Source organism: Crocodylus siamensis, chromosome 15 (assembly GCF_052110815.1).
Source record: "Crocodylus siamensis isolate JL-2025a chromosome 15, ASM5211081v1, whole genome shotgun sequence".
Lineage (NCBI taxonomy): Eukaryota > Metazoa > Chordata > Crocodylia > Crocodylidae > Crocodylus > Crocodylus siamensis.
In genome coordinates this window covers 15965556-15993548 of record NC_143409.1, presented here as the reverse complement: position 1 = coordinate 15993548, position 27993 = coordinate 15965556, and the positions used below count along the sequence as shown (strand labels likewise).

The window sequence follows — 27993 nt, the reverse complement described above, 5'->3', positions numbered from 1 at the left end:
TTACACATGAACCCACTGGTGTCAACAACACCTTCACGTGATGAGCATCTTTGAAATCAGACCATTTCTACTTAGGTGTCTAAACCTGGATTTAGAAGGCCCTATCATTTAGAAATCTTAGGTGAAATAAAGCCTACTGAGGGGAGTGAGAATATCTGCAGAATTAGCATTAGCCCCAGTTTAAATGTCAGTGCCCTGTCTCCTATTAACGAACTGCTTGAATTACTGATCCTCTACCCCCCCAGTAGAGTCAATAGGAGCTTGGCCAACGACTTCAGTGAGAGCAGGGGGGTGGTTCTTTAATTCATACAGGCTGTGTGTGTGAGATGTAGGATTTGGGAATTTTGTTCAAGTAATCCAAGTCTGGAAACTCTAACTACAGCAAATGACAAAAGGAGGAAGACATGTAGGGCACATTTTATTGGTAGCACTGGCTGCATTTATATATGCTTGAGTTTGGTTTTCAGAAAGTGCCTGTGTGGGAAAAGCAACTTTTTTTCCAAAAGGCATCAAAAAAATTGCAGGGTTAATACAATTGTTTTGAATTTTCTCCAAATAAGGGACTTTTGTACTCACTTCAGATCCTGCAGCTGCACAGTTGATGAGGTTGTTGTGTGGGTTGGCAATCCAGAAGGTGGAAACAGCACTGCAGATAAGTAACAAAAAATAACATGAAAATGATATGGAGTGCAAACTGAAGAACTAGCATTCTATGTCATATAGCACAGGCAAGTCTGATAACTCAGCAGATAAGCTTGCGCCTAAAGGCTGTGACAACTGGGGTTTCTTTTTTGGTCATCATGTCACACCTGTTACCATCATCGACAAACAGAGCAAAAGGCAGTTCTATCATTAAACATCTTGAGGAACTTAAATGAGGAATCTCTTTTGAAACCCTAAGTCTGCTATGAAGCAGTCAGTTGTTAGTAATATTTTATGATAAGAAAAATCTTCACAATCAGGGCCCCAACTTCACCGGAGGGTGGTTTAGCCACAGAATCTGATTAAGTGCTTCTATGGGCTTTTCCAAGCATACCCTGGCATCTGATTCTTCTGTATGCTTCTGTGATTTATTAACTTTATTTGCTCCTGCCACCCTACACATTTCTTTTATGACAAATACCTGGTGCACTTAAGGCAACCTCAAATGAAAACTCATGTCAAAGAGAAAAGATAAATCTGTCATGCTATTGTCCAGCATGTGACATATAGGCAGCCATTAAATTACATACTTATAAACTCTGGGAGGAAAACTGGATGGTTAAAGCTGATGTTTAATTTCCCTCTTGTGATTTATAGGTGACATTTGATCAAGTGTAGAGCAGCACAGTCCTTATGCTTACATCTCACTCAACCACTATTTTGAGGATTTCTGAGGGACCGTAAGTCATGCATTGGCCTTAGACTGGCTTTGCACAAGGGTGAGATTTATCATGCAACTGTAGCATGGGGCTGGTTAGAAAAAAGCTACTGAAGAGATTGCCAAAGGGACACCAACACTGTATTGACCAGGATCTCATGTCAATGTAATTTCTGACAAGTGCCAAATGATTAGGTCTACCAAGCTGGTTCCTTGGACTCACCTGCACAGGCATTCAGATGCATGTTGTCAACAAGGGCTGGCCTATTGTTTTTAACTGTTGACAAATTCTGTCTTTCTGTATATTTTTCCACCCATTGTATATACCTTGGCAGCCAATGCTAGCTTTTGCTTTAGTGCCCTGATCAGTCAGTTGCCATGAGATAATATATCATGGAACGGCTTAAAATAATAGTGGTATACTTCTAATCAACTAACAGCAGGCAGTCCTGGTGCAAAACAATGTATTTCTCATGATTAGCTCGTGACTTCTGCTACATGGAAGATCCAGATCACAGACTACCAGACGGACATCTACATTTTTCATATATACAAACTGCATATAACTTTCTAGCTGTCAGCCTTCAAATGCCACACAAAATGTGGCCTGGGACTATGATATAGACATAGAACATCTGTGGAAAAAAATCAGTGAAATGCCTGTTTAAGTATTATTTTATGAATGGAGACATATGATGTTGTCTAAAAACAAATGCAGATGTGAAAAAAGGCGTCACATGAATTTGATCTACTCTCTTTGCCAAAGCATAGGCTAAAAACATGTTTCTTGGCATCAAAGCACCAGCTTGTTCTGAAGACAGAAGGGAAGAGACATTGGTATGAAGTTAGATGATAGAAAGTATTTTCAACTATAACCAAAACCAAAAAGAATCTTTGGTTAAAATGGATTATCCGTAGCGAGGGTGAAATCCTGGCTCAGCTGATTCTTCCATTGTTAATAGGGCCTGGATTTTATCAAGTTTTAATGGGGGGATTTTTTTTTTTAATTGCAACCTTGGAAAGTCCCAGGTAATAAAGTTCTAACATAATAAGAAAAAGTGGTCTGCTTTTTCAGAAATCTTAATAGGTCATTACAAATGCAGTTTAGCTTTAGAAAAATACTCCATCCTGAAAGACCTGCATTCCCATGTCTAGATCAATGTAGCAAACTTTTTTAAATTCTTGTTCTGCTTTGCCATTGTACCTTGCTTATGCACCTCAAGGCCAAAAATCCAGGACGTGCACAACAACATTGAGTTAAAATGATAGAACACTGGGGAAAATCCTCTCTTGAAGTCTCAGAAGTCCCATTCAAATCAATAGAACCAGTCACACAGTAAAATACTATGCACATGGTAGATGCTGGCAGAATTTGGCACTACAGTTTTATTGTAAAAGTTTTGCTAATGAGACACTGAAAAAAGGTAGTTATCTGCTATTACCAATCAGCTGTTCATTCAAATTCTAGTTCTGGGATGTGCACCTTGTTTGTGGGGAGAATGCAGCCATGATGGACATGTTTCTCCTACTCTTCATTCAAGTCTGTCTCTCTATACCTACAGGCTATTAGAATAACTGAAAAATGAACTCTTGTTAAAGCCCTTATTTCAAACATTGTCAAGATGTTCCCTAAAGAGCACCATGAACTTGAGTTGTATGGCCTGGAAAAGATGTTTTAAAGAACTGGATCTTGGTAGGTAAGAGATGAGGTTGCTTAGTGTCTCTTAAAAAGTGCTCAACATTTTACAGGGCTGGGCTTAGAGTTGTGGCAAACAGAAGGAAACTTTAAGAACATCTTGGCTAAGTACAGTGAGTCAAAAAGCCCAAGACTGAATTGATTAAACCTTCACAAGTCTAAGCTGCATAGATTGAACCGATAAGCAAGTGGACAGACCCTCACTTTTGATTCTGAAAATGCAGCCACGTGTCTGCAGTGGCCCAAGCCAGAAGCTAGGGAGCACTAGAGCATGGCTCCTTGACTGGCCAGAGTAGATACCTTGGGCCAAGACTAGCCCACCCACCCTGCAAAGGGGCAGGGGGCTTGCAGGGGAGATGCAAAGCATCCTGGGATGTTGAGGAACTATGAGTTAACTTGAATCTGGAGGGATCTGGGCAGAAGTTCAATAAACTGATTTAATCTAAATCAATTAAGTCTGATACTATATTCATTCAGGTTTTTTGGTCATTTTGAAAGCAGTTTATATGCACTGAACTTCTGTTGTGTTACAGATTTGAACTAGTTTCCAATCACCTGGGCTAGGGACAGAAGTTACACATAAACCAGTTTAAGTGATCAGAAACTGGTTTAAGCCTGTAACTGAACAGAAGCTCCATGCACATAAACCAGTTTCAAAATGGCTGAAACTGGTTTAAAATAAACCTGGTTGAATGTAGTATCAGACTTAACTGATCTGGATCAAACCAGTTCATGAAACTTCTGTCCTTCCTTGTTCAAGTTAAATCACAAATCACCCAGCATGCTTTCCAGCCCTGGGCTGGGCTCGGCTGTGCTGTCTGCTCCAGAGAGCAGGGCTGGCCCTGCCCCTCTGCTCCCTAACTGCAGCAGTAAGGGCTGGCTAACAAGGGGGTGGAGGGGGCAAGCCCAGCTGGGGAGGCAGCCCAATCTACAGGGGGAGACTGCTCCCCCAGAAAAACCCCAGCTGGGATTTGGTGTCAGGGAGGGGGGTTAAACATCCCTTCTACTACTCAAACTTACTGGTGGCAACTGTGGACTACAAATCCCAGAGGCACCTGGAAGCAGGAAGAATAAGTGATGAGCAACCCTGCAGAGTCCTGCTGCTGTAATTCTGGACCACAAATGATTTTGGAAGCATCAGGAAGAGAAAGTGAACACAGAGCCAGAGAGCCATGCTCTATTGCCCCCCAGCTTCTGGCCTGAGCTACTGCAGGCATGTGGCTGCTTTTCCTGAATCAAAGGTAACTATCTGTTCACTTCTGTTTCAATTTAATCTGTGCAGTTTAGACTAATCTGCAAAGACTGAATTGATTCAGCCTCAGGCTTTTTGACTGTCTGTACTTAGCCTTATACCAGTTTATGTGCAATTTCTGTCCCTAGCCCTTGCCAGCATTTTCATGCCCTTGCTTACAGGGATTATTGGGAAGTTCAGTCTGCAGATACCATCTTTGACTGGCCACAAGCAATTTCCAGTTCCTCACTGAATTAGATTTAATTAAACTGTTTGGATTTCAACTTGCATCTTATATATGCCGTCCCCAGTGAATGTTAAAAATGCTACTAGTGGGCCAGATTTTGCTTCCCTTACTCACTGAAAAAGTCTCCCTTCTCCAGAAGCAGAAGAAAGGTAATCAGTGGAACCATATAAGGTGCAATTAATGCTATTAGCAGAATCTGAATACAGAAACATTTTGCATTCTTATGATGGTGTTGTGACTACATAGATACAAAGCAATGGACAGCAGGCCCATCTGTCTTCATATTATACTTTGAAAGGGATGTTTGTAATAATACCCAAGAGAAGTAGCATTTGGGATGACCTTAATGCTAAAAACACTAAGCAAAATTATACTGTCTGCGTGTATATATATAGCACAAACAGAAACATCCTGAACAACCATCCAATCTTGCAGAGTATGTAACCCAGGTGCCTGAAGTAGAGTACTTAATTATATACACTCAGGCCTGTATCTCATGGATCAAAGTTAAATCCTGCAAGGGTAAAAACCAAAAGATTTCACACTTACCTGCAATCCTGCCTGGGTTTGGGGATATATCCTGGATAAGCCCCTTCTGTAATCATCTTGCACATTTTACTGTCTCGATCAGATGGTAATAGAGTGCTAGGCTTAATAAGCAGTCCAAGACAGTGATCAAATGTGTTGCGTTCCTCTGGCCCATCCTCAGTAAAGAAACAGTGTCCCAGGGTGTCATAGCCCACAACATCCTTAACCTGCAAGTGCAGAAAGGGTTAGTTTTCAGATTTAGTTTTCAGCCACTGCAAAAATACTGTTTGTGGTGTGATGACAGTTAGAGCCCCAATAAGAGATCAGGACCCCGCTGTGAATAAAAAAGTGGTCCTTACTCCTATGAGTTTACTATCTAGGTGACAGTGTATGATACTTGCTTGAATTAGAATTTGCCATTTAGCGTGCAATGCTAATTAAGTTTTGCTCAGGCTTTCTGAAAAAGGGGGGATAGCATTCCAAAGCTCAAAGTGATGAAGGGGAGGTGAACAGGAGACATCATATACTCAGACCACATCTGGACTCATTCTTTTTGTGTAAAATTAAACAGACAGCTTGGTCAATGGCCAAAAATGTATCTGCTAAGTTGAATAAATGTATTTTTTTGGCTACCAGAGAGACTGCAAGTTGTTTACTGGGCAGGCTGAGCTGCTTATGGTCTGATTTAACCTTCTTCCAACTTGATGACAGAAACTTTAGTTCATTTGGACACAAATCAGCTGCTGCTAATCAGCATAGTAGCTGGAAAACAGGGATGTTGTAGCTAACATTGGAGACCTATTGTCTCCAACAGAAGTATGCAGATTTAACCCAGTTGAAGATCTGGGATACAATTTTTCAGAGTAAAAAAAGTGTTTTACAAGCCTAAGCACTAGGCTAGCCAGCAAAAAAAAAAAAAGAATCTGAAAAATTCTGAGGTCTCAGAAAGTGCTTTTATTCTTTGGTGGAATGAAACCTTTCACCACATTTCATGAAAATGCATGTGACAGAGAAGCAGCCGGTGAACTTCTGACAAGGCTGTTTACTTCTCTCTTTCCCTTCATCTCCCACCACAGAAATTCCACCTTGGACCTGACGCATCTTCCTAATTTACAGAGATGGAAACACTGGGCAAAATGTTTTGCTTTTGGCAGAACAGCACTTTTAAAAGGGAAAAGACTGTTGAAAAAATTTCAGTTCCTTGATCCCAAGGCTGACCTTCAGAAGGGACATAACATAAGTGTTTAAGAGCTGAACGGCATGGGCATGTTACTACCCACATGCATGTTTTTACCCTCTGGTAAATGACTGGAAGGCAAGAGGGTACCCACAACAGTTATCAAGTAAGTAAGGGATGGACAGTACATTTCTACCCCCTTTATCTCACAGTAACTTCTTTGTGTGCCCATGCCTTAAATCTCACTGCAAGTCAATGGGACTTAGGCTCCCAACTTCTGAAAATGGAACTTAGACTCCTAAATCCTTTAGGTACTTTTAAAAAGTGGTCTTTCTGTCAGAGGCCTCAGATGACAGGATACAATTTCCAAACGTATCCCAGGACCAATTTTAAAATGGTTAAATACATTCTCTTGTAAAAAACAATATTTGGCTTGCCAGCTCTGTTACAAGCTGACACCTGCAAACACATCTCTTATGCATAGCCCTTGATCCAGCGTAAATATTTAAGTCTCCAAATTCAAATGATCACAGTAAATTAAACATTGCTAAAATGACATGAGACACAGCACATTCCTTTAAATTACCTCTCTAAAATCTGCAGCTAACTCTCCTAATTTAATTCAATGGCTATGTCATTCTAACACCACTTTATTCCAGCATAAACGAAGAGCACCTTTTCAATTGTCCCTCCTTGGAAAGCATGACATTTGCCAGCCTTGGGCATGATGTTTGCCAGCCTTGTAATTATAAAAAAAATACTATTCGATGCCGGAGCATCTCAGTGAACTACTTTCAAAAGTTGTATCCCAGTCCTTATGGGAAAGTCTGCTAGTCATACAAATGCCACAACTGCAGAATGAATAACTGTGTCAACCTAGTATTTTTCCCAAGCACAGAAGCAATATTTAAAAGAAACATAAATAATGCTTGTGCAGAGTTTAGCTGCTGAAAACTGACAAGCGACTCCTCAAACATTCCTTCAGCTGCCTGATGCTCCAGTTCATCATCCCCGTGAATTTTGGCTCTAGAACCATAATACGCGAAGGCCAGGCAGAGAGAGAGAAGCTGGTGCCTGGCGTAGATAAGAACGCTGCAGTGCCAGGCATCCCAACGTAGGAATTCAGCTGTGGGGCCAGATGTTGGCTGTGTGCACTGAATGACCCCAACTGGCCGGATCTGCTCCCCAACTTCTTAATACCCTTTCCTTGATCAATTACTTTCCCCATCGCTCATACTTCGCTTGCTTCACTTTTGTCATCCCTTAGTCTGTTTTCCTTCCAGGATCTCAGGTATTAGCACAGTGCTGAAAACATGAGGTTGTAAAAAATTGCGGGATTGTGTTGATTTATCTAAAAACCCTTTTTCCAGTGGATCTGCTTTTCAGATTCATGAAAGTATTCCTATTAGTCCATCAGTCTATTTTAACCAACTTTCATGCAAGAATACCTTGTAAGTAAATCAGGTGCTATCTAGTGTACTTGGATTACTGACAGCAGATTCTAGTTTGATAATGCTGTGTTTATTCCCTGCAGCACTGTTACTCCCAGGCTTCTGCCAGACAGCTGATCAACCTCTATTTAATTTCCATCCCAATGACAGCTTCCATTTCAGCCCCTATAATTAGAGACCAGCTCACTGACATTGAACAGGGTGGAAATCAGGGCAGATTTTGATCACTGGGGTTGCATGGTATAACTGAGAATTGTGTAACAGTCAGCCATAGAGAAGTGGGGTTAGAAGGGACCTCCAGAGGTCATCTAGTTCAACCATTATCTGGTTAATATGGTAAAGACTATGGGTGCCTATACAAGAGCAGGGAGGTTCCTCCAATGAGCTGTAATTACAGTGCAGCAGAGCAGACTTGATTAACTACCACACTCCAGCATCCTCCAGCGTCTCATGTATCAGCATCCCCACACTTCAAAATGGCAGCAGGGCGTTTTATCTAAAGCTCATTTAATGACCTTTAGATAAAGTGCCCTGCTGCCATTTTGAAGGTCAGAGACACTGATTTATGAAATACTCCAGGTGCTTTAATTAGAGCTGCTCTAATTAAAGTGCTTCTACCCCAATGTGTATAACTGTTGTAAATTGTCTAATTAAGGACATTATCAAGGATTAATTCTGGCAGTAAGGGGAATTAAAGCACTTTGTTGTTGGAAGGACTTTCTGTGTACTTCCAATAAGCAAATAGTCATGGACAAGCATAAAACAAGCACTGTGGTTACAGTCATAGTGAGGGGCTGTCTGCACCTATGTATAAACCCATGAAAAAGAGAATCTGTCCCCAAGAAGAAGTCTTATTTAGGGCTGATGTTTCTGAATTTGGTGCAATGGGCCAGCAATGGGAGAGCCCAGGGGGTGTATATGAATTTCAAGCCTTCAGTCATTTTAACTTGAATAATTAAATGCCCTACCCCCATTTGCTAAAGCACTTAGCAGACACTTAACTTCAGGCCACTTAGCATTAGAATCCACGGAACGGTCTGTAGGCCTAAAATTAAGCATGCACTCAAGTGTTTTCTAGGTCAGGGCTTAGTTGTCTCTTTTACAAAGTACACAGTTTATTCCATTTAAGTTCATAGCCTTGAAACTGAAAAAGGCCATGCACTTACCAAACTTCAGTGTAAACCATGCTTATTAGCTAGTAGAAAGCCTACCATAGGCTTTTTGTACTTCATGTCTCTAAAAACAGCTTTAAAACTGCAAGACCTTGCTAGTTCAGAGATGCTTTAGAAGTCTTGAAATGGGCAGTAGTTAGGCAGCTAAACAGAGTACAGAGGAAGTTCAGTTCAGTGGAGCCAACCATTCTTGTGCACATAGGCTGCTTACAGCTGTCAAAAAAGCAAAACAAAAGTGCTTTCCTTTAAGCTTGGCGTGCCGCTACATCGAGCGCAGCGCATGCCCATCTCACCCAACATCTGTACAGATCGGGTACTTCAGTGGGGCTTTTTTGGTGCTTTTATCTATAGCTGATTAAATCAGTTTTAGATAAAAGTGCCAAAAAGTCCCACTGAAGTGCCCAATCTATACAGATGCTGCAGAGTCAGGTCAAATTAACAGGCTCCCTCTTCCAGTGATGTTTTTGTTTTTTCACATCTGTCAGTACCCATAAACAGTTTGTGCACTTAATGTTTGTTTTGGTATAGGCAAAAAAAAATCCCCATAACCTGGGACCAATGTCATGTTACTTAGTTAAGCAAATTATGCATTTATCTGGTATATATAAAGTGGAACACAAAGTAGTTCATTCAAAGACCAACTTGTCTTCAGCATCTTGGGCTTTATGCCTACATGCTCACAAGCAAAATAAGTGATATGCAGAAGAAATGGTAAGCAGATAACTTTCCTGATTTTCCTCAGCTAAGTTATATAAATGACACCCAGAAACTATGGCATTCAGCAGCAATGCCCAATGCATGGCAGCTTAGAAATGCAAGTAGTTATAATAGGCTCTCCTTCCTCAGAGACCTCCCTGAATTTTTGTGACTAACAATTTCAAGGCCTGGGGGATGGCAAATGGATCTCATAGCAAAAGAACAGACTGCGAAATCACATCGCACTTTGAGAAGGAAGGAGCTGCTTGGTGTAGATGTCTAGTTATATGGGCAAGAAGACCAAATCTATTTTTAGTTGAAAATAGCCCATGTCACTTATAGGATCTTTAGAAATCAACTTTCATCACCAAATCAGACCATCATCACTGGACTGCAGGACACAGAACCTGGCTGACCAGATACTTCATTCTACGGGAACACAGCAAGCAAGCACTTGGGAGCAAATGTACCCAAATCAGGTTTTTTGGATGGAAATAACTATGGATTAGAAAACGAAAGATTTCTTTTTTTAAATAGTCAAACAACTAACATGGATTAAATTCTTAATGCAGATTATAGATTTAATGGTAATGCTTCCCAGCGGAGGCTTCTTTTAGGTTTTCTGCAATGAAATAAAACCCAGGATCCCCCAAGGAATTAAAAGTGTTGAGTAAGTGCATCAGAACTGAACAGTTTTCCTCAGTCAGATCAGTCTGTCTGCATTACATCATTGCTGTCTTGGTTGGAAAACGCCTGAGAACATGGATTCTTACAATATTTCCTAGTCACAACGATATGGTTTTCACTTGGAAAAGGCAAGAGAGATGAAACATTTCTAAATACTTTGCATAAACCCATCCATCTGACCCGAAAAAAATAAGCCATGCACAGGGTGTTCAGGTTGGCAGTAGGACAAGCATTAATCAATAAAGAAGCAGAATTTAAATTAGAATCAAGACTTGATATTTTAGGCAAGCCACCAGCTAACCTAGAGTTGTGTAATTACAATACAGCTAGAAGATACATTTATGGTACCATTATTAGGAACCTTCTCTCTGCTTGACAGACCAACCCCTAGCTAGTTTTTCCTTCCAGTCTGTACGCTAGTTACATTTTTGGCTATGCTGAGCTGTTATATGACAGGCTTTAAACTGGAAAGTAGTTATACAACCCTGGATACCTAATACAATTTATATAAGGCAAAGTAGAACATACTTTTTGGGAGCCAAGTCTCCTGTTGATTTTAAGGTCATGTTGAAAACTTAAAACTACAGAGTTCAGCATCAGAGATTCAGTTTTGCAACTAGCAGACAGAGACTGCTTTGCTGCTTTATTTGCCATTTATTTTTTCTCTTTTAACTTTTGTAAATCTTAATGATGCTTGTAACATATTCATCTAACTTTGCCACCTTTAAAGGCTCTCTTTTGCCATCCTTACCAATGGCAAAACTACAGGATCAGGTCCACAGATGAAGAAGTGTGAAAAAAAATAAAGTGGATTGAAGTGAATAAAAAGAAAACAGTAGATTGTGTCCCCACCCGCAAGCAAGTTTGAATGCTGCAAACTTCAAATGGGTGGATGCATGTGTTTTTAAGATGCTGGTGATACACAGGGGAATTCTTTGTGCTCAATGACTGTATCATTGATAATGTCAGAGATGTGGTGTAGTGGTAGCCTCATATCAAAACACCAATTTGTTCTGGCTAGTCAGAAACCTGTTAAAAAGTGTTTTGTATATTGGCTCCAATTTATATATGTTGCCATCACGTGGAAAATGCTGGCGTTCTTCTCGTAAGACAACCCAGGTATTTTGAGGCCACGTTTTTGGACCATTGTCTAGAAGTTCAACTCTTAGTTTTTATGTTTGTTTCATGCCTTTAAAAGCTCTGCTTTCAAAAAAACATTTCTGAACTTTATGAATGTGGATAGGGCTTTCTCCTTCATGCATTCCCAAGATGAACACATGTGGTTGGTTATGTGGTTTCAGTGCTAACATCCAGATTGTGTCTTTGGCTCAGAGTCTAGTTACCCTGAAGCAGCTGGGTGGGTTGGGCCCTGTGATCCAACTCAAATTTCTAACACAAGTCACTTTCAAATTATTCTTAAAAACATGATGAGGTTCAAGCTGATGCACACACAAAAGAAAACAAATCAAGAAAACCTCTTCCTGTAAAAGAAGGCACTAAATGCAAAAACAGCAAAGTATAACATAAAGTAGCATAACAATGGTATAGAACATGTGTGTATTCTGCTTACACCTACTCTGGAGTAAACTCTAGTCTACACACTGTTCAGGGCAGCAGTGATGGTGTCCTTTGAAAAGGTTAGAGCATTTTTCTTCATGGCCTTCGCTATGAAGTTCCCCCATTGTTGCATGAAGTTTGCTGTTCTTGCTATGACCTCTCCTATGCTGCAACCTACTCTGAAGTTGTCATACTACAGAAGGTCTACAGGATTTCTTTGTAGTTCCAGGCTCTGTTAAATCAGCATTTATAAGATAAGCAGCCAGACAGCTCTATTTCAAATGCAAATCCTTATTACAGGAAAGCTTATGTATTCTCAGTTTTGGTAATTATATTCTTTAAATAACAGTCTATAGTTAGATTCAAGTACCTATATAAGATGGGCTGGCTTTCAGGAATCGTGGAATACAAGGCCATTTGGACCCCTTGGCAGCTGAGTCACATGCAGAATTTGGCCCAGAGTGTTACATTTTTATACTGTGTTCACATTTTAGACATACCTTAAAACACATTTGGCATTATATATCATCCAGTAAGTCCAGAGTGAAAGAGAAGGACCCTTCATTTAACTCTGAAAAGCACTCTATTTTTCTCAGTAATGATTCTGGCCTCAGTGGTATTTTAATGTTACCGTGGAAAAAACGGATAGGTATAAAATGACAACTTCATCAGTAAGGTAGCCATTAATGTGTTATCTCTTACCAGCAAGCCATTGGAGCCATGGACTGTGATACAACGTGAGAAGGCATGGTGAACAGAGACATCCTTAACATAGCTTGGCGGGCGGTAGCCTCCTTTTTCATCCACATCTCCAGCCATGTGGAAGTGAATCGGGTAGTGTCCCATTGTCTGCTGGCCCATATGTATCAATTCTAAACCTTCTATATGGACAGCCTGAAATCCAAAAGCAACCTGGAGAACAATAAAGGACTAATCAAGAGGCAGGAAGAATATCTGGCTGCTTTTTGAAGGCTGCACAGGCATGGCAAGTTTTCGACTAGGATGACTGACAGATGGGCAAAACAATGTAGGGAAGCTGAAAAAAAAACTATATTGTCTTGCATAACGTTCTTGGGCTTGATTGCAACTCATGACAAAATGGGTTCAAATCAGAAACTATTAAACTTTGGGGAAGTTGGGCTCTGGATGCAAACTCTATTTATTACCTGTGTGTAGTTAACCTGGCAGGCAGATTAGGGAGTTGTAAGAGTGGGATGTGCACTACAAAGAGGGGAGAGGACAAGCAAAGGGACAGCTCTAGTCTAAGACAAGCCTGTGTGTTTTACAGGCCTTTATGACCAAGATGCTTCGGGCTATGCCATGGATGCTTGCTACACACAAGTTTGCTTCTGCAGAGAATGGTACGATTCAAGGAAAAAAATGATACCTTGATGTGCCCCCCAAAGGTGTCAAAATCAAAGAAGGAGCATAACTTGTTGCTGTATTCATAACATTGCTTCTCCGTCTCCCCGAGCACCACTATGTTTCGGCTTAGCAGTCCCACTTCTGCTCTCATGTCAACTCCGTCGACAACTTCTCCTGTGTGAAGGTATGTCGCTTTTCCTGTGGGAATAACATGGGATACTATGTTTATTCTGCAAATACTGCATATACCAGCTTATTCTTACTACTAGCAGGAGCTAGAGTGAGAATGTTTTCACTGGGAGGTGAAACTTGGTCCTGCTGAGATTTCCTTAGAAGAGGAAGTGGGATTTGTGGTGTTTGACTGGTTCTTGTATCCAGATGCTAAAGTAACAATTGCTGGCACACATGGTCCCATTTCTCGACCTGGAAGACAGACAAGGTGATAACCTAAAAGAAGCATTTCTACATGACCTGGAACACAAGCAGCTTTGCACTGTAGCCAGATGTATAAGATCAGAGATGAGCTATTGGAGTGCTACTGAAAGCGATAAATCCCCCTAACAGATAAGCAAAAAATTATTTATCATGGGGGTTTCCCAAACTGTGGGACACTAGGAAAGACTCAAGAGTATGTGGCCTGCCTCATGGACCCAGGTGAACCAGATCCTGACTGCACTAAAATCAGCTTTGCTGCTACTTTCACCAGGAGCAAGATAGAGCAGAGAGCCTCAGCAAATCCAGCACATAACTGTTAAAACTACTCATCCAGCAAACTTTTTCCATTTAGTTTCAGCCCACACTGGCTTCGCCAGAGCTGATGAGGAGGTCCCCTGGGACATATGCAGGAAGTTCAGAGGCTCCCCCTGCCAGACTATTCTGCACATAATCCTCTGTACCTGCCTGCTCAGAGGGGTCAAAGGCATGTGAGGTCTTGCTAGGGCCTGCCAGAAGTGGCCTAATTCCAGCCAGTGTGAATAATTAGGAAGCAAAATAATCTTGGTGCTGTAATTTCATTACAGTGTATGTACACTTCCCTTCTCCCTGGCTCAGCTCTTCTGAAGCAAATGAAGTGGGAAAGGCTTGTATTACTGACTATATTCCATATTTTTCCCGAAAATATAGGTAATAAACTCACTACGGAAACACTGAGCTTTAACAAATGTTACGCTTGCATGTATTTTGTTTCAACAAAGACATTCAAAGCAGTAATTAGAAACAACTGGAAAGCTTGGAGAAGCTCTCTCTATTTAAGTAGAATTGCCAAGAGAGAAGAAGCGTTTTAAACATTTAAATGTCCTCCTCCTAAGCCAAACATGAAGTTTTGACTCTATAATAAAGATAAATACACATCAGTCTAACACAGTTTACTCTCCTTCACTCCTTGAGCTGGAAATAATATGGTTCAAGGGCTAGGGCATTCTGCTGGGAACCAGAAGGGCTGGGTTTTAAGCCTGGATCCTTCACCAATGTGCTGTGTAACACTGGGTAAAACACTGCCATTGTTCTCTGCCTCAGTCTTCCCATCTGCAGAGCACCTTGAAAGCTATAGAGGAAAAGTAACAGACTAGGCTACTTCATTTTTGGGAAGGAGTGTCTCTCCTTCATCCCTTGGGTTTAATTCATCCAGTAAAGAACTAGACAAATTGTATGCCATACAGAGGAAGAAAGAAAGGCAGACTAATACTGAGATTAATTATGACAGCATGATAGCTGGAAGGCGAGGGGCCACCTTCACCTTTTCTCCCTTTCTTTTGCACCCCTTAAAATCTGCATGACCATGGCAAGGGAATTAAAATGCTGATCCACTCCGAGTCAGTAGAAAGGCTTGCACCAATATGTTGAATGTGCAGCTTCTGCAGTATTACCAGACCAGGGATAAGGGGCCAAGCTTGGGTCACACACTCAATTCCCTCTTGTGGCAGCAAAATGTGTTGTCAGAAAGCCACAGCGTGACCCTGTTTCTGCATATGATCATGCTAAAACCAGATAGTTTCACAGGATCGGTTTAAAAAATGCAGCCAAACCAACAAAGGGTGTCACTGCCCTTATTTTTGTCCATAAATTAGCACACACAGATGTAAATTTCCTTTGCCCAGAGAGACTATTGAATTATTGGGACACCATGAAGCAAGACAATCCCCAATGTTTTTTAAGATGTTATTTTTGGTTCTTTCGTTTCATTGACCTTGCTCTGATTTACTGAGGGTGAAGAGGAAGTTCATATAATCAGAATAACATCCTATTTTGAACATCTCTTGCATTTGTAGTCCTGCAATTAAAATAGCTGGTTTTGTTATTTATGTGTGTTGAGTACTGGAATAATAAATGTTATGCTTGCATGCATTTAATTTAATGTAATGCCAGCGCAGACATGCAAAATAGCTTAAGCACTGAAAACAATGTTAAATATCTGCTAAACAGCTTCTAAATATAGCTTATCAGGACGTGTGTTTACGTTGGGCTTTTGCTGACTTGGCTTGATTTTAGATAAGGACTTGCCTTGCAGCTTTCTTGTTCAAAATGTAAAAGTAGATTTCATATAAATGGTGTCTTTAATAGGTTGTGGAAAAACAACTCTCTCATAACAGCAGCCAGAAATCCAAGCTCCACTTAACAACAGAACAGGAGAGCCACGTTGTAGAAAAGGTTCATGGAAGAGGGACTACTGCACTGGAGTTATTTTGAACTGTTATTTCTATGTAGAAAGTAAAGCCAAGCCACTCCATACAGCAACAAGCATGTGGGATTTAAGCTTGGCCTGACCCAGTAGCCCATGGGGTACATTCAGAGGTCGATGCAAAACAATTCTGTCCAGTGTAGTATTTGGACAGACCCGGGCTCCTTGCTCCATAGAGCTGTAGCTTGAATTTGACATAAAGTTACAGCTGGCATGCTGAGCATCTTGTTGGAGGAGGGCAGCAGGCTGAAAAGCAGTACTTGAGACCCGGCAGTATGGAAGCCCAATGGCAATGACTTGCAAACCAATTCCACAGGGGTTCCAAAATAAGGAGAAGAATTTTATATCTTTGAATCCTGGAGCAAAATGTTTGTTGTTTAAACATCAAAGCCATCCTTGCGATTGTCCAAACCGTATCGAAGCCAGATGGCAGCTGGTTCACAATTTCCTTCACTGGGATCTACACTGCTGGCATCACCAAGAACCAGCTATGCGACTGCAACCAGTATTTGTTGGCAACGTCCTTAATCAGAGCAATGTGGTTACCCACGTCATTTTCAAGGGAGAGTCCTAGTAGCAGGATAATAAGAACTCTCTTGATTTATCGTGCTGTGTCTCTTGGTGCTATATTACATTAACAACATATTAAAATACTCAGAAACACATCACTGAGACTCCATCTGGCCAATTGGTAGCTTGATTCAGCAAAAATATTTAAATTTCATCTCTACTCAGCAAAGCAATTAAATGGATTCTTAACTTTAAGCATTTATTTAGGTTCTGTTAAAGTCAGCAGGCCGTATGCACGTGATCAAAAGTAGGCAGATGCTTTGGTGAACAGGGATGAGAAGCTGAATTGAGCCCAGAGACGAGCAAAAACGGAGGTACAAAGTAGAACCACTCCAAGCCCTATGGAGTTCCAGAGTCAGCCCCTGCTACGTGGATTTAACACAAGAGCTTTCACTCTGGATCCTTATGGAAACTGCTAGGGACCTGAGGCTAAATTTTTAAAGGTATTTAGGCACTTAATGATGCACATAAGTAACTAATGGGCTTCTTAAACAGTTACATACCTACACGCTACTGAAAATCTCACTAGGTGCTCCTTTGCAAATCTAAATACCTCTAAAAATCTGGCCCTAATTGGTATACAGGCCTAAATTTCATTTTTAGAAGTGATTTGGTCTCTTAAGAGCTTAGGTCTGATTAATGGTAGATGTGTCTTAGGTTCCTAAAAAACCTACCTCACTTCTGAAAATGGAATTTAGTTTCCTGTATCACTGAGAGCTCCTCGAGTTCAGATTTTTAAAGGTAAAATAAAGCTTTCCCTTGAAGCTTCAGTTATCTTAGTTATGAAATGTACATATTTCCTTCATTGGCTATTTAAGAAATCAACATTCAATTTACATGCTTTTTAGAGATATCGCTTTCAAATTTAAGACAATTTAAGAAAAAATTTCCTCTCTTGAGATTTTATAAGGACAAAAAAAACTTCTAAGGACTATTTAGTTCTTCATTGTACTGGCATACATGCAAAGCATACACAAAACACATTAACTCCAGCCCTTTCAAAAAGAGCTGAAAGCCTTTTTCCACTTCTTATCGCTTTTCATAATCTTCCAGATGTTCAAGATCAAAGTCAGAAGAAAAGGACCATCATTTCCTTCAGAACATTATTCATATTTGATTTCCTCTAGATCTGCTTTCTGCAAACCCTAAGATTTTATTTTTCCAGGATGCTTCTGGTTGGTTTTTTCTCTTAGGCAAAAAGCTCCTGCTTTTTTATTTCAGTCATTCATGCACTTCCATGGACACTGGATCATTAGTAACTGTCACTTTCCTTATTTAATATACACACAACCAGGCCTGTTCGATTCGTGTAATCTTTTTCCTGATTATATTTAGTGACAAATGATAATTTTCAGTGGTCTAACTTGATATAGAGTCCTCTTGAGTCTGCCACATATTCCTATTGTAATACTGAGCCATGAGGGCCTATGCACAAGGAACTTATTGTTGCATGACTTAGGTGCTTTGACTGGCTTCTTGCTTTCATTTACCGAAAAGCCCAGCAAGACTTCTGGAGTGAAAGCTCTCAAAGGTTTATCACTTTTACATAACCCTTTTCAGAGGACCTTTTACTTAAAATTGTTTTTTGGTGGAGTTTGCATCCAGCCTTTCACTATGAAGGATGAGATTTTAAAAAGAAAAGTATGCGGTATAAGACTTTCTGGGCCAGATTGACTGCCTGTATTTCATACTGTTTTAGTCATTCTTTTTCTTTCTGTTGCTTGGATCTGGCAAGGCATTGAAAAACAGGACCCAGACAGGCAAAGCACTTCGATACAAGCTTAACTTGAAGTATGAGAAGAATCAGACTGTTTATGCATGAGACATTAAATAAGTGCTTCATGCTTGGCTGTCAGGCTCTTCTGTCTGTAGTCTGCTGGTATCTAGGCTGAGGCTAACAGAATTTACTCCTGAAATGAGATACAACAAAGGCCCAGATTTTCCCAGGTCTGTTCAAACCCAATCTATTGCTGACTGATTCTAGCATATGTTGGAGTTTAGAATAATGCCTTAATTGGAGCGGAGACTGGAAACCTGCTATGCCACAACCCTTTCCTAGCTGCTCTTTATCCTCTCCTTGTGCCAGGTGTGAGCAGAGTGGCTGGTGGAGGAAACAGCCTTGCTGCTGTCCCTTGGCAATAACACCCAGAGTGCAATAATCACAGTGCATGCAGAGCAGAAGACAGAACCCAGCCAACCTTTTTCGCCCAGCTACTCAACATTCAAGAGGGATATTTTGGGGGTACAGGAAACTAAGCATAGCATCCTAAACTGGCCTCTACTGCTCTCTGCTGTAGATAACAGATTTGCCACTGTAGTTCTTTCTATAAATATCAGGGTTTTTTCCACACTTGCCCATGACCCAATGTGACTCCTACTTGGAAACCATCTCAATTATAACTCTTTTCTACTTAACCTTGACACTTGCATCCTGGAATTTGGAGTGTGGAATGGAAAGGATGGGCGATGTGTCTAAGATATAAGAAGAGTTTCCATTTCTACAATTAAGCCTAGCCCAACCTTTCTGAAAACTGAAGTCCATATGTTCTTCTGGGATGCTTCTCTTACACGTGCTTCTAAGCAAGGGCAAAGGAGGGAAGAAGCAGCCCATAAACATTTCTGGAAGGGTCATTTCTTGTGACATTTCCTTCTTGACCCAAAGGCACTAGCAACATAGACCCATAACATCTCTTGGCCAAATGGTACCCACCCACAAATAATATGGATAATTTAAATTAGCACCTGAAATTTCAGTACAACAGTGACCAAGTAGGGAGCTAGCATGCAGCAGCTACATTCTGTTAATGCATACTGTACCTTATTTCACAGTAATTTCCCTCAGTACACAAACTCCCAGTAAAACTTCACAATTTCTCAGCCTTTACAACTCAACCAGCTGGATTAAACATGTGTGATTCACTTGTAATCAGAGTTTTACTAATAGGTGGAATAATTAGAGTAATTATGTCAGCCACAAAGCAATTTTGTCTTCTTTACGTCTTATCAAGTATTATGAATGCACAAAAGGGTATTTCATCATTGCTAATCTACAGTGAAACTTAACAGCATCATTAATAACTGCATACACAGCCACAAAGATGCAGATAAGGCTGGTTTCCCGGGAAAACCATGAAATACTTGATCTTTCCTCCTATCCTGTTCTACTACAGTAACACAACCCTTCCTTCCTTCCTTCCTTTTGCTCTCAGCCTCGCACTGTTCTCCCCCCATGTTTTGTGAAGTCCAGAGATAAAGCATCAAACAGTTTTCATCAGTTCCCACGCAAGTAAATAATCTACACAATGAAAAAGGTTGAGCAAAGGAGGAGGAGGAGGGGCAGAGTTCCTTTTTAACTAGTGACAATTTTTCTGGCATGGGCGACATTTGTGAGTTGTAAGTACTGTAGCTCTTACTCATGGAAGAAATAGCTTTGAAATCAATCTAAATACTCAGGTGTTTGCAACAGTGGTCCTTAGATGCCTGCCTAAGTGTTTAGGCTGGAATTATTTTGAAGGACTGTGGTTAGGCAACCAAACCCTACTGAAATCCACTGGAAGTTGATATCTAATTCCTTTAAGCTCACTTCAAAATCCCAGCCTTAGTCCCTTCTAATACGAAACTTTTTCTTCTGCAGCCATTTCTAGTAAGTAAAATGAGTATAGTTTCTTAGCAAGAAGTATCACATATAAAGAGTATATGAGCTAGCTAACTAGTCTGGCCTATTTGGCAAAATATCCAAAGCTGGGTCTATTAAAATAATATTAAAACATGAGACCATTGATTATAATTAGACCTTTGCTATGCTAAGGAAGTGTTACACCAAGTCATCAGTCTCAGAGGGTGAGGATTTTTTTGTTACCTCATTAAAAAAGTACATGGTCAAATAATTTAGATCCTAATTTAGGTTTTGTTAAAAAAATAAAAGAGAAACTAAAAATTAAAGGTGACAACAATGATTTCCAAAGGACAGATATTTTGGAGGTCACAATCTTTAAATGCATCTGTGTTTATCTATATGAAGTACTCTTACTGGAATTGGTGAGGAAAATTTAGAAAGGTGCACAGCAATTTGAAATGGTGGACAGAAAAACAAATGACTGGCAGGATTAGACCCATTGCTTGCAAATCATTTTCACTGAGTAACAAAGGAGAAGGGACCAATGTCCCAGTGGAGCCAGCCATAGAACCGCACTGACCTACTTTTCTTGTAGTGAAGATGGACGTGATTTCACTTTTTCATGCGATTCCCTTTGAACTAGGCTGAACTATGTCAGAGTCATGTGCAATTCTTTTATTTTATTTTTAGCTTATGTGATTTTACTAGAATAAAGTTGGATGCGATTCTCATTATTGGGCCACATTGTGCCCTGACTTATATAACCAATGAAATCCTATTGACGTCAATGGAGTCCATGGATGTAAGTCAGGGCAGACTCTGGTTCCAGTGTATCTCACAAATTTTCCTAACTAACTGGAGACCCAAAGCACAAATATTTTAACAAGTATTTCCACATACATTTCAATTTGGAAGTACACCATTTCTCTTTCTTTTTTCTGTTCATTTCCTTAATATGCACTCAATGGAAACTTTTATCTAGAAGAAATAAGATATGAAAGCCTCTTAGAAAAGTATTAATCTGTGGTCTGTATTTTTTTTGATTATGTTCCAAGATTTTTCTCATGATGTAACTTGTATCAGTCTAGTTTGATGCAGTTTTTTCCAGTAACTTAAGTGTTTCTCAAGAATAACACTAGGCTCATAGACATCCACTTTTTGAAAGTAGTGGTCATTTAAAGTCATAAGATTCTGCTGCATTCAAAGTCAGAACAATATTTTTCTTGGCTTCCCTCTTATCCTTCTTTCAGCCCACCTGACAATGACAGACTAGATTCCTTCCGAAAAGTGGTTGCAGAAGGAAACACTTGTATCTTTCTAAGAGGCTGCATCAGAGATAGCGGTGCCTAAACTATTCATGTTGCAGAGCCAACCAAACTATTGTATTCACTCAGACAATCCATACATACTTTCTCTAGATGAATCTACAAGCATACATTTTACATGGTGTTGGCGATGTATATAATAACTACTCAGAAGTTAACTCAAACTGATTCTCCATTAGGTTCTCTCAACTACATATTGGCAGTTCATTGTAATGTATCTGAATTACTACCAGACAAACCAACACCATTAAAATATGGTACATTTTATAAGTCCTAGATGGGTCTTTGTTGTTGTTGTTGTAAAGAAGAGCTGGGAAGGCCTTCATCTTTTGACAGAACAGATTGTTAACAGGATAAATATATCTTCACATTAGAAACCAAGTGGCCAAACCTAATTCTGGAAGGAAAAGATGACCTCAGTGACTCTTCACATCAAGTCTTTGCCCCTCTGCTGAATTGACAGTGTTGTGGTTGCAGTTTGGGAAGTGGAAGTAGTATATAAAGGCCACTGAAAAACCATGACGTAGCAATGATTTTCCCTGCCAGCAACTAGTTCTAGATCTGAGCTAATCACCTAACTGAGGAAAACTTTGTTCCTCATTATTACTCCATTAAAGATTCCCATTTCATCTCAGAGCAATTCACTCAGTGTCCAACAACTCGCCTGGTTTATCTAAGTATTGTGTCTTGAAATAACCTGGTAAACCAAGTGACTTTAGAAACTTAATTTATCATCACTGTGTATTACGGTCTATAATAAACAGTAATTTCATTAAGAAAACAGTATTTATAAGTGCAATGCCACCTTTCTACTTAAATATATCTTTCTGTCAGAGACAGCCAGCTGTACTGTAATTCATAGCCCTAAAAATCTCCCACAAGCTGTTCTTCCCAATCTCTCTTTTAAATAAGGAGATGCATCATCTTGTGCTTTTCAGAAAGCAGTCCTTGTCTCGAGCACTGGTATCATCTGATTTATATAAACTCAAGCATACCCTGCAGAGTGCTTAGGAGACAGGGATCAAGTGCCAGGTTCTAGGGAAGACGGACAGACAATCCAAAGATACAATGGATGGGACCAAAGTCACTGATGGAAGTTAGATGATTTTCAAACAGCAAAGTTCACAGTGGCACTAACAATCAGAAGGCGAAATTCAGGTTTCGTTTACATGATTAATCCCACAGACTCACATGGAGTTGCCTGGGAACAAAATGAGAGTAGTTGCCCAAAGTAATACTGAATGACAAGAAAAAAACCTTACCTGCTACTTTGACCTGGTTAGGTTTGCAGGCTCTGCATGGTAATACTTGGAACTCTTCAGCCTGGTACATGGAGTAATCTGTGCTGGCAACAACAAGCCTGTCTCCAGGCTTCCATGATCGCACATCATCTACCAGAGTCAAGATTATGCTGTTCACATTGGTATCAACGGTTACTGTAAGCTTTGGTCTCACTGAAAACCAAAAAGGGGGTGACAGAAAATTTAGCTCATTTTGCCATAACTTGTCTGCTAGCTTTTCTGAATATTTTTCACGCTATCAAAAGTTATCAGTTTAGTATTAACAGACAGTACAGCTCCTCTAGGTACGTGCCAACTTGCAGTTAGTTTGTGAAATCAATGAACACAAAAAAAACACCTATGTTATTTACAGCAGCGATAAGGTTTGCTGAAATGGTCTTTGAAATAATGACTGCTTTTTACAAAAAAATCCTGCCTTCCATCTTTGTCTTCCTACTAGTTGATGATCACTGAAGAATCTTCTCTTATGACCAATTTGGGGAAAGTCTTGTTTGCATTAATAACTATACAATAAATTATTAGTTTGAAAACCATATTTCTGCTGAAATGTGTTGGCTTCTGTCAAGCTGAACAACAATCCTTCTTTATCTTGAAATGCTTTATGAAAGATGGAGATGTTTATAGGTCTCACAAAGTATTTGCTATAGTATTAATGGGTGTTACTGATATTTTCACCTCATTGCTCTTAGCATCTAGGAACTTCTTCAGAGAAATCTTTTGCAGAAGTATCTGTGTTCACCCCCATGTTGCAGCTAAACCTCAGCTTGGATAACTATACTAAGCTGAAGTCAGGCCTACAATAAGCAAGGGCTACTCTCATAGACAGGAAGGGCTCCTTCCTAGACTAGGGCTAGGCTGAGCCTAGTCTAACCCCCTGTGTCACAGAGCTTAATGGAAGGGACAAAGGGATGTTGACATGATTAAAGCAAAGAAAGCAACAAGAAATTCAAAAGGTTTTCCAAACTGTTTTCTTGGTTTGGCATTGACTTCCTGGTTCATCTACAATAGGCAGCTCAAAGAGAGAAGAAAGCAAAATGGAATTTCTGCTGTCAATGACATGGCAGCTGGTTTAAAAAAAACAAGTCACGTACCAGATTTGCTGCACAAGAACCGTACTTTGTAGTTTCGGCACCCTTCATTTGTCTGGTTCTTCCCATGGCATAAAAACCTATAATCGTGGCCATTTTTATAGAAAACCTCAGTGGTTAAATTAGCTCCATCAAGCGTAACTGCCTATGATGGAAATAGAAATGCAAATAGTGTGGTAAGTCAGATGAAGGAGATTTTGTGTACTCCACCCAACACCTATGGCATGGTAAGAAGTTCATTACATTGTATTCTGATGATGCACGTTCAGGTGATGTAATGGAATAGGATGAACGATCTGCTTAAAATCCAGTTATATTCTAGCTGGTTCATGCATAATAGCATTGTATATACAGACCTCAAGGATTATTGCTAGGTGCATGGTGACACTCCTGCATCTATTTTAGGGTAGTATTTTTTGGAACTAGTATTCTGACCTTCACTAGCCTTGTTTTCCTAAATTTTATGCTGCTGTCTGTTTGAGGTCAGATTCCAGCTCTGAGTGCAGATGGATGCACTTACATGAACTCATTTCAGTGCTCCAGGGCAAACTGTGTCTTGACCCTTGCAGAAGAGAGACGTGGGTGTCTTCTTCCTTCCTTGCAAAGGCCAGGGATAACTGCTATTTTTTGTCCTCAGGGAGCACATGGAGTGCTCCTACATCTTGGGCTAACAGGTTGCCAAAAAAGAAGCAAGACAGGGTGGACCAACAGCTCCTATACAAGTTAGATAGTATTGCCGTTGGGTATGCTGTTAAAGCCAACTATGCTGTCCCAAGGGATGAGGCAACAGGACTGCTCCTCTGTTTCTGTTGGGGTGATACAACCTACTGAGGCTAGGATTAAACACCACCACAATCCAGCCCCCAAGATTGCAAAAGTTTTCACTACTGCATAAAAATGTGATATGTTGCAAGGAGTATCCTTGCACTAACATTCACTTGGCCTAAAAAAGCAACAGGCTTGTAAGTGAGTGGTCATCTGCATTAGCAGCCTGATCCTGTACCCTCTCACTCATGCAAATCTTCCTTGCACAAACAGGAATATTTTTAAGAGCTCTTCAGATGACGTAAATCAGAATAGATTTGTTGAAATCAGAGAGCTCCAACTATTTTCATCAGCTGAGGGTGTACTAAAGGGCTGTTATTGCCAAGAACAGAGGGGAAAAAATCACGTTTCTTATTTTACTTGTAATACACATTAATAAAAGCAGCTATTATATAAATTATGGCTTTCAGGGTCAGAAAAGAATTCTGTCATCCAGCATAGAAATGAGAGCCAAAATAAATCTGAATTTCCTAGGAGCGTAGTTTTACTACTGACCTAGCAAATGATTGTGGAGTATTCCCCCACACCCCCCCTTGTTGTTCAATCAGAGATTAAACTTAAGAATTAGTCACTGAAACCTTTGCTCATACGAGTAACCCATCAACTTCAATGGAGCTTTCTTGTGAAGATGACTTTGATTAATCTACAGGAACAGGTTCCTTGTGCTCCGACATCTCTTAACATTCAGGCCAGTAAATATCCCAGTGGTCCCAATTGCTTTGTTGTCTTCTGCTAAGACAAATTTGAGCTACAGAATTTTGCCAACTGGCTATCTAAGTATGTAGTTGGCATTTACCAGTAAAAGCTACTTTGGTTCCCGGCTGCCTTAAATAGCCTTTTGGAGTCAGAATAAGGTACATGTTTTCCTCTCACCATGTGCACCAGAGGATGTAATTGCATGTTTAGCACTGAACAGAATTCAAGTGTCTTTCCACAATGTGATGCTATGGATTAAAAAAAATATATGGCTAAGACCCCAAAAGCTTTTGTTCCCTAATCTGATACAGCTGGTAGTTCTAACATATAATTATATTCTACACTTAATTTTTCAGGTACTTCCATTTGCAAGGTCATTTTAGATCCCTGGCTGTTTCCATCCTCCTTTTTCCCTTCATGTTCATTTGGAGAAGCACATATTTTATGGCAGTGTCTGTAGTATCCACGACTACCTGTAGGTTTCAGAAGTCAGAACTTACTGAAGAAGGCCTGTTTCTGCAGCCCTTACTTACACAAGTCATCCCATCAACTTCATGGAGTCTGGTTAGGTGAATAAGGGTTGCAAGATAAGGCCTAAAATAAGGCACTGTTTCTCTGCCTTGCAAGTTTATCATTAGTCTGAAAAACACACACCTGTTAGATGCCAGCATCTTGCCCAGTCTATGTATTAAGCAGCCACTATCTCTTAACTAGCAACTGAAAGGATTCACACTTACAACACTATCAGCAAGGCCTGAGATCTCATAGACCCTACTTGACTTGGATATTTCATTTGATTGCTTACTATACTGTTAGTGTACAACTGGCAAGGGAAAGTGTGTATGTGATCCTACCTGGATATCAAGGGGGTGACTACAGATTTCATTTGGATAGGCTGCCTTGAAGTCAGAAAGTTTCTCCATGTCTTTGGATCTTGCCTTTTCAGGCTTCTCAAACCACTTCGTCCACTCTAAGTCTGGAGACAAGGACAAACAGGAAAGGTTATTTTACCAAAAGTCACACATAATTAATACAACTAAAATATATTTAGTGTAATTCCATGGCAAATACCATTAGCAAGTTTCTTTGAAAACTGCCTAGTCCCTGGCCCTCACTGCCAGCTGCTTTCAGTGATGCTCTGAAGAGGAGCCAGGCAAGGGAAGGAGGCGTTGTTAAAAGCTGCATGGTTTGAATATGTAGTACGTATACTACTAAGGTTTGTGGGTCTTGGATTGTATTCATCTCCCTAGATCTCTTTCTAGGCACTCAAATCAGGGAACAGACCGTTCCCATTTGTTAACTGAAACAGCCACCCACAGTCAAAAGAAATATGTGTGTGTGTGTTTGTCTGATCATAAGATATAGAAATTCATATTCAAAGCAAAACAGAAATTAAAAAGGATTCAAAATATACAGTGGGTCTTGTAAGAGTTCAAAGAAAAATCTGTCCATGTGCTTTGCTAGTGTTAACAGCAACTTAGACAAGAGATTATCAGACTCTTGCTAAGTGGAGGAAACATGCTCCATGTGCTAAAACAGAAATATTTAAAAACTGACTAGAGCTGTTGGATCACTTTCTATCATGTTGCTAAAGGGCCAACAGATGTCTTACCTTGAACCCACTCACTGGTTGAAGACACATTAAAATGTTCTCCGTTTTCAGCCTGGAATAGTTTGAATACTTTGGCCATGGCTGACCTCCTCTGTCCTGTAAATAACAATACCAATTAGCAATTGCAGGGTCTGCGAAGGAGAGGAGATAAGACTGAAAGGGCAACGGAACAAGTCTGCATTTGCATATCTTGGGTCTGGGTCCAAGTTCAGGAATTACCCAGAAAGTTTCAAGCAAAAGGTTCCTGTTATTGGAATGGTTTTTCAGCCCTTTATGGCTCCGTAGACATTTGCTTTTGCAGGGATTAAGAACCCCCCACAAATCAAGCCAATTAAACAAACCATGTTTTGCTTCATTTAGTTGTTTTCATTTGCTGACTTATACTGTGATAAACCACATCATTATCTCCATTTAGAAAAAACTATTTTGTTCCACAGCAAACATTCAACACTTTGCTGCTCATAATGTTACTGCACTTTCTGAGGCTGTGACATAGGAATATCAGGCCTCGCGTTTTCAGCAGATGTTAGCTGGGATAGTTCCACTGATTTATGTTAGGGTGGTTGGATGCATCTGATTCAGTGGAGCTCTGCTGCTTTACACTAGAGGATAATCTGCCCCTGTATTTCTGTGTAAAGAAACACCATTTGTGTCGTGTCATACCCCATCCTTATGCATCACGCTATGGGTTAACTAAGATTTGGGCAGCAAATCAAATGAAATGTTTCTGCCCATTTCCTGTTCTCAACTTCGGTGCAGCATAGTCTCAGTAAAAAAACATCCTGGAGCAATTCATCGCTGGAGTAACTCTTCTGACTTCCATGCAGTTTTACTGGGGATGAATTTCCCCCCATAACTTCAAGCAAATATTTGCTTGTGAATTACCTGGATATTCAAGGTGGTCTTCAACAGAAGCAGAAGGGTTTCCTTTAACTGTAATAAAACTCCACGGGTGCCTGAGAAAACAAAATGAGAAATGATCAGATTATTTCATGAGTTATATGCATGCCTTTTTATAACATAATTTGTTTTCTTCTCTCTGAGGTACCATATTCAAAACAGCCTGATTTATGTGACACTACATTTTGGTTAACATTAACAGTATCTTAACACTTT

At 40.1% G+C, this 27993-nt stretch overlaps 1 protein-coding gene across 1 annotated transcript in view; it reads right to left on the bottom strand.

Moving 5' to 3' along the window:
* The window catches only part of CEMIP (cell migration inducing hyaluronidase 1), a 140846-nt gene that overhangs the window by 25997 nt on the left and 86856 nt on the right, over positions 1 to 27993 (bottom strand). Inside the window, exons 7-15 of the mRNA XM_090028490.1 lie at positions 27763 to 27833; positions 26878 to 26973; positions 26120 to 26241; positions 23748 to 23889; positions 22618 to 22809; positions 13190 to 13365; positions 12505 to 12714; positions 5084 to 5289; positions 577 to 646 (exon numbers count right to left, since the gene is read on the bottom strand). Of these exons, the coding sequence (XP_089884616.1) occupies positions 577 to 646; positions 5084 to 5289; positions 12505 to 12714; positions 13190 to 13365; positions 22618 to 22809; positions 23748 to 23889; positions 26120 to 26241; positions 26878 to 26973; positions 27763 to 27833 (1285 nt within the window). The remainder of the gene's footprint in view (positions 1 to 576; positions 647 to 5083; positions 5290 to 12504; positions 12715 to 13189; positions 13366 to 22617; positions 22810 to 23747; positions 23890 to 26119; positions 26242 to 26877; positions 26974 to 27762; positions 27834 to 27993) is intronic.